Source organism: Ziziphus jujuba, chromosome 9 (assembly GCF_031755915.1).
Source record: "Ziziphus jujuba cultivar Dongzao chromosome 9, ASM3175591v1".
Classification (NCBI taxonomy): Eukaryota; Viridiplantae; Streptophyta; class Magnoliopsida; order Rosales; family Rhamnaceae; genus Ziziphus; species Ziziphus jujuba.
In genome coordinates, this window is record NC_083387.1 from 17,807,279 (window position 1) to 17,814,250 (window position 6,972).

Below are 6,972 nucleotides of genomic sequence, written 5' to 3' on the forward strand. Positions count from 1 at the left end.
TTGGGCTCAGCTCAGATGGGTTTCGGCTTTTCTTATTCACAAACAAGTAACCCTTTCAATGTCATGTGAAAATAATCCTCACTTTTAACAAAGAAGAGAATAGAGTGGTTATAAAACTACGTGATTTCAACCAATTTAAAAATGCGTATTCATCAAGATAAAACCAAAAGTATAATATAGAATTAAATATACGTGGACTTTGGATTTCATCAGCTCAATTAAAGTCCAATTAGAATAAAACCCTAGAACACTTATGACAAAGCTATAAATTGAGATTAGAATAAAACCCAAGAACACTTATGAAGAAGCAATCAATTAAGTCTTGACCACCATATATAATTAAAAAAAAAAAAAAGAGAAGGTACTATAGATACCAAAATATTAATTTTTTTTTTCAAATGACATACTAATATATTATTACATAATCCATATAATTAAAATATGAATATATAAATTTTTAAATAGATAAATAAATAAATTAAAAAATATATACACTAGTGAAGAGAATCAACTAATAAACTGGATGTACCAATTTCTGCATTTGATATGGAAAATGGAGAACTAATGTGAATTTCATTCCCCGTTAATCATAAATAATCACTGAGAAGTATAATGTCCAAATAAAGCCCAATAACATTTAGAAAGCTATAAATAAATGGCTAAAAATGGCTATGGATATCTTTTGTTTTGACCTTTTTTTCCCCACAAATACATTTTTATTTTAAAAGAATTTAATTATAATCCCTTTATGTTTCATTTTAGAATTTAGGAATGTGAAATAAAAAGAAAACTTGGAATGTTATAGTGAAATTTTCCAAAATAAAAAATACATTTATAAAACAATTGAAAATAATTGGGACCAAAGAGATATTTACTCTGAATAAAATGTTGGCCTCAAGGACAAACTAGTGGCACAACTATTATTTTTTTTAAATAATAATTTAAAATTTAATTAAAAAAATAGTATTATCATAAATTCATGTTTCTATCTAAATTAGACTTTGCATTCTCTTAAATGGATCTATACTGACTGACTTAAAAACAATGTCAAGTAACTGAAAGATGGGTCAAGTTGTGAATTTCTACATCAACAATATCTTTAGAACATGATTCAAGTTATGGAATAGATATTTTGGTATAGAATTGTAAATTAATTTTAATATATACTTTATTTTTATCAGTCAATATACAGATTTTGAGTGTAATAATTTTAGAAAAAAAAGAAAAAGTTTAATATAAATATATGAATAATGCATTAAGCATCTAATTTGTGTATCAAATTGTGAAATTATATATACATATATATATATTAATGGTTGACAAATTAATATAACTTAAATTCATGAAAAATGAACTAATAAAATAAATACGATATTATTATTATTATTATTATTTTGGTTGGAGATAATACAATATCATTTTCCATTCAACATTCTTTTTTATGACATTCAATATTTGATAACTCTAAGCAGAATTTATACTTGTTATCCATTAGATTGCATGTAGGCTCTAAGCAGAATTTATACTTGTTATCCATTAGATTGCATGTAGGTATATACCTTGCTACAATTTTATCCATTTCGAATCATTAAAAGATTATTCATGGTCATGGGAATTTTTTTGGGGTCAAAATGGTCATGAGAATTGAAAAAACCAATAATAATTGTACAAATAAAATAAAATAAAATAATAATAATAATAATAATAAGCGTGTCTCCAAAAAAGAAAAACCAATTAAGCATGAAATAAGTGCTTTCTTTTCCCCGCATAAAGCACTTCAAACAAGCTCATAAGGATAACTTAGAGATGTTAGTTTTGGAATTAAAAAAAAAAAAAGAAAAAATATATAAACAACAGTTGTATGAGTAATATAGTGCAACAAATAATTTATAATTGAATATCAATTACTAAACAATGTATAAAATCTACAAACTTTTATTTTGATATTGTGCATATGATTATAAGTGACTTATACTTACATGAGATAACTAAAAGTGGTATGGATTATAGATGACTTTGTTAAACATTCATGTACAAGCTTTTTCTTTTCTTTTTTAACAATGATTCCAAGTTTGAATTTTTAACTCTTAATAATAATAATAAAAAAGTGCAGATTATAACATTTTAAAAAACATTTCAAGAATTAAACAATTGAAGATTATATATATACTTACTAGAAAAATTTCATTTAAATCTTTTCAATTATGTTTTGATTACAGTTATATTCATACTTATGAAAAATCAAAATTTATCTGTCAATTTTTTAAAGTAATTTTTAAAACTAAAAATTATTAATATGATTATGATAAAACCGAAAATATTTGTTTAAAATTTACTCTATATTTACCATATTGAACATCTTTTTTTATTTTTTTTACATTATACTATAGTGAACAAGTTTTTCTCATTCTTTGAAGGGCGTTTGGTGTGTTCCCTTTTGAATTGAATATGTTTTGGTAATTTAGTCTTGAACTTCTAATTTAAGCACGTAAATCATTAAATTCAAATTTCTCTTGCATAAATGATCATGATCGTTAAACTGAATTTTGTTTAGAAAATTGATTTTAAATTTATCATGTTTTGACATTTTAAAGATAAAATTTCAGAGAAAGTTCAACTTGAAAGATCAAAATGTCATTTTTTTTTTCAAATATTAAAATACCAAAACATTTTTAATTAAAAGGCAAACACGCTAATTATCTTTAGAATAATGATTTTAAATTTAAATATTTATAGGTCAATAAAAATAATGATAAAAACTGTACTGATTAAAGCATTTAAAAAAAAATCTCAAGAATTAAATTACAAAACATTATACTAGAATGATTTAACCAAGAAAAGGAAATAACATTATTATTAGAATGATTTTAAAAAAGTTAACGCTTAAGGATTTCATAATTTCATCAAAAAATTGCTCCTCAAAATCAACACTTAAAACATGTGTGGTCCACATAGGACATTCCACGTAGCTTCTGAAATATTGCAAAAAACAATTTTATATATATATATATATATAATAAATAAATAAAAAAGCAAAATGGTGATTGGCAATACCAGTTGAATACGTGGAATGGTGAACCGCGTTTTGGAATTGGACCCGTTGAATAGGGGGCAGGAGGAAAATTATTTTTCAAATTATTATTATTTTTTTAAAGCCAAAAAAAGAGACACTAAAGGAAAAAAAGGGGACCTCATTCAGACTTACCCTGTTATCTTTCTGCCTTTAATATTTAACCGTTTCAGCGACCAATATTAAATCTAAAATTATTTTATGTGTTTATTTAATTTCTTTCTATAATTTTATGATCATCGTGAAAAAGCAAGTCAAGCACCATTCGAAAGTCTATGCTCTCTCAGTCGTCGCTAAGCTTGACAAAATGGCCGGCCTTGTTTGACCCGACAAGCCTCTATCCTCCGCTTTTCTATTAGAACCCAACCTAGCTTCTACACCAAAGGGGTCATTGTTCACATACATCTCCAATTTCCTTGTTGTTCTTGCTTCAGGTTTTGCGATTCAAATTGAGGGTTTGTATACATAAACTTGGGAACTTAGAACATGGACTTGCTTTTTTCTATGAGCTTTGTGTGTGTTTGATGACGTTGGGGAACATGGAGTTTCGTCTCTGATTCAAGAGGCCGTTCGTGGGGTTATCCGTTATTTTGTGGATTTATCAGGTGGGTCTTTGAATTCTTTCACAAAGCTTTCATCTTTGGTTGGGTTTTGTGAATTTATATGCTTTATGTTCGTCAATACTTAGAGTCAACTCAATTGGGTCAGCTAAGGTTTTTGGAATTTTTTTTGTATGTTCATAGTGTATGAACTTTGCAGCTTTTTTACTTAGTTATTGATTTATTGTGTCTGTTGAACTGAATTTATTGTCCAAGTTTATGCCTTCGAATTTCTCTGAGGTTTCAATATTGTTAACTTAATTGGTTTTTCTTTCTTCTTTCTTTTTTATTTTTTTTTTTCAGATTTAAGTGTTAAACAAAAATTTCGGTCTTGGAAATTCGGTTTCTTAAGCTCTGGTATGCATTAAGAAGCAAATTAAGCAGTAGTTCTCGTGGATTTTAGGGGCTATCTTAATAACCATGTTGCTGGGTAGCCGAGTTTTGGACATTTTAACTGTCAGTCTTCTCTGGGTTTTGCTTAGTTCTAGTATCAGCTCTGGTGTTGAGACTGATATTAATTGCTTGAAAAATATAAAAGCATCACTGGAAGATCCTTTTGGTTACTTAAACTCTTCGTGGAATTTTAACAACAACACCGAAGGATTCATTTGTAAATTCACTGGGATCGAGTGCTGGCACCCTGATGAATCCAAAGTTTTAAACATTCGTCTTCCAGATATGGGACTCAAAGGACCCTTTCCTCAGGCCCTTGCAAATTGCACGAGTTTAACAGGCTTAGACCTTTCAAACAACAAGCTCTATGGATCTATTCCAGAAAATATCTCTAAAATTATTCAGTATGTAACATCTCTTGATCTCTCATCTAACAATTTCACGGGGTCTATCCCAGTGGGTCTTTCAAACTTAAGTTATTTGAATGACCTTATCCTTGACCACAACCGGTTGTCTGGTTCGATTCCTCTAGAACTTGCCCTGCTTCCCAGGTTAAAAAAATTTAGTGTAGCCAACAATCTTCTGGTTGGACCTGTCCCAAACTTTGGCAATAAGGAGAACAATAAAGCTGAAAACTATGCAAATAATCCTGGACTCTGTGGTGGTTCTTTGGAACCTTGCAATGTGCCTCCGAAGAAGTCTCACACTGTAATTATTGTGGGAGCAGTTGTTGCTGGTGTGACTGCTTCAGCATTAGGTGTTGGCGTTGGTTTGTTCTTCTTACTTCGTAGAGCGGCTGTGAGGAAGAAAGAAGAGGATCCTGAAGGGAACAAATGGGCAAAGAGTTTGAAGGGAACGAAAGGCATCAAGGCAAGCTAATTTAATCCATCCTTTCTTTAAATGCAATTACAATTTTTATATGATGGAGTGTGAAGTAAATTACTTTATTTCAATTTATTGACATTTGACTAATAAAAAAAAGAGTTTGATTTGATTTGTACTCTATTGCAATATAATGAAGCTGTTTTGCTTCAGGTTTCAATGTTTGAGAAGTCAGTTTCAAAAATGAGATTGAGTGATCTTATGAAGGCTACCAACAATTTTTGCAAAGACAATATCATTGGATCTGGAAGAACTGGAACGATGTATAAGGCAGTGCTGGATGATGGCACTTCACTAATGGTCAAGAGGTTGCAGGAATCTCAACACTCTGAGAAAGAGTTTCTAGCTGAGATGGCCACGCTAGGAAATGTAAAACACCGTAACTTGGTTCCCCTTTTAGGGTTTTGCTTGGCAAAAAAGGAGAGGCTTGTGGTCTATAGGCACATGGCTAATGGTACCCTTCATGATCGTTTACATCTCGTGGATGAGGGTGGTAAGGCTATGGACTGGCCAACTAGGCTTAAAATTGGGATAGGTGCAGCTAGAGGATTAGCATTTCTCCACCATAACTGCAATCCTCGAATCATCCACCGGAACATAAGTTCTAAATGTATCTTGCTGGATGTGGATTTTGAGCCCAAAATATCTGGTTTTGGCCTTGCTAGGCTTATGAACCCAATTGACACACATTTGAGTACTTTTGTGAATGGGGAATTTGGGGATCTGGGTTATGTTGCTCCAGAATATTCGCGGACTCTGGTAGCCACTCCAAAAGGGGATATATACAGTTTTGGAACTGTGCTTCTTGAGTTAGTGACTGGTGAAAGACCCACTAATGTTGTTAAAGCACCTGAAAGCTTCAAGGGAAATTTGGTGGAATGGATTACGATGCTGTCAGGAAACTCTCAACTCCATGATGCAATTGACAAATCTTTGGTTGGGAAGGGTGTGGATGGAGAGCTTTTCCAGTTTCTTAAGGTGGCATGCAACTGTGTATCACAAACTGCCAAGGAGAGACCCACCATGTTTGAAGTATACCAGCTTCTAAGAGCTATAGGGGAGCAATATCATTTCACAGCCGAGGATGAGATATTAATGCCTACAGATACCAATGATGTTGATTGTATAGAGGAACTTATTGTTGCTCGTTAAGTAAACGAGAAAAATTATAAAGGTATGTAAGAGATGTAGTAGTGAGTGTTACAATTACCCATTTGTAATTATCTGTTGTTGTATTGTATTAAAAGCAAAACATACATATGTTTTTGAATCTTTAGTTACTGGTTTAGCCTTTGTTTTAACATTTGACGTACAATGTCAAATATGAATTTATGAAGCTATGTAATTTTAAGCTAGCCACCTATTAGCCATTCAACATGATTTGATCTTTCTATATTGCATACTTTTGAATTAAATGTACAAGGTTCTTTCACGTATTAAGGTAACGCACGTTTCCTTAAATAGATATTATGTTTTCTTTGGTGTTGCCTTTAACAAGCATACCATAAGATAATTTGAATGCACGTGTGCATAAGCATTTGATGGTATTACTGTTTATCATTGTCATTTCTCCTTCTAAAAAATGGTATGATTCAAAACTCTGTGTGTGCGCATGCGCGCGCGTGTGTGTGTGTGTGTGTGAGAGAGAGAGAGAGAGAGAGAGAGAGTATATACTCTTAGATAGTTAACATGTGTACATAAGCATTTACTGGTCTTACTGTTCGTCATTGTCATTTCTCCTTCTAAATAATGGTACGATTCAGGAGGGGGGGGGGGGGGGGGGGGGAGAGTGAGTAAATACTCTTTAGATAGTTTGGATGCATGTGTGCATAAGCATTTTCTGGTATTACCATTCATCATTGTAATTTCTTCTAAAAAATGGTATAATTCTAAACTCTGTTCTTGTGTGTTAGATTTACGACAACCTTGGTTTCTTATTGTATAATTTCTTTGTATGGTATGCTATGAAGCAAGTATATTGATATTTTCTAGTGAAATACAATGGGAAATGTATGAAAGATGAGTTGG

At 31.2% G+C, this 6,972-nt stretch overlaps 1 protein-coding gene across 1 annotated transcript; it reads left to right on the forward strand.

Annotated features, from left to right (window-relative positions):
• The first annotated feature begins 3,253 nt into the window (after positions 1 to 3,253).
• Positions 3,254 to 6,337, forward strand: LOC107427150 (probably inactive leucine-rich repeat receptor-like protein kinase At5g48380). Its single transcript, XM_016037501.4, has 3 exons — positions 3,254 to 3,675; positions 3,973 to 4,932; positions 5,098 to 6,337. Exons 2-3 carry the CDS (start codon positions 4,090 to 4,092, stop codon positions 6,094 to 6,096), a joined length of 1,842 nt encoding a protein of 613 aa, XP_015892987.3. The 5' UTR covers positions 3,254 to 3,675; positions 3,973 to 4,089; the 3' UTR covers positions 6,097 to 6,337.
• The last annotated feature ends 635 nt before the right edge of the window (positions 6,338 to 6,972 follow it).

What these genes read in the sequence shown, in the direction of transcription:
- LOC107427150 (XM_016037501.4), top strand. Translation starts at nt 4,090, where the DNA reads ATGTTGCTGGGTAGCCGAGTTTTGGACATTTTAACTGTCAGTCTTCTC. An exon ending in AGGGAACGAAAGGCATCAAG is followed by an intron (nt 4,933 to 5,097) that starts GCAAGCTAATTT and finishes GTTTTGCTTCAG; the next exon opens with GTTTCAATGTTTGAGAAGTC.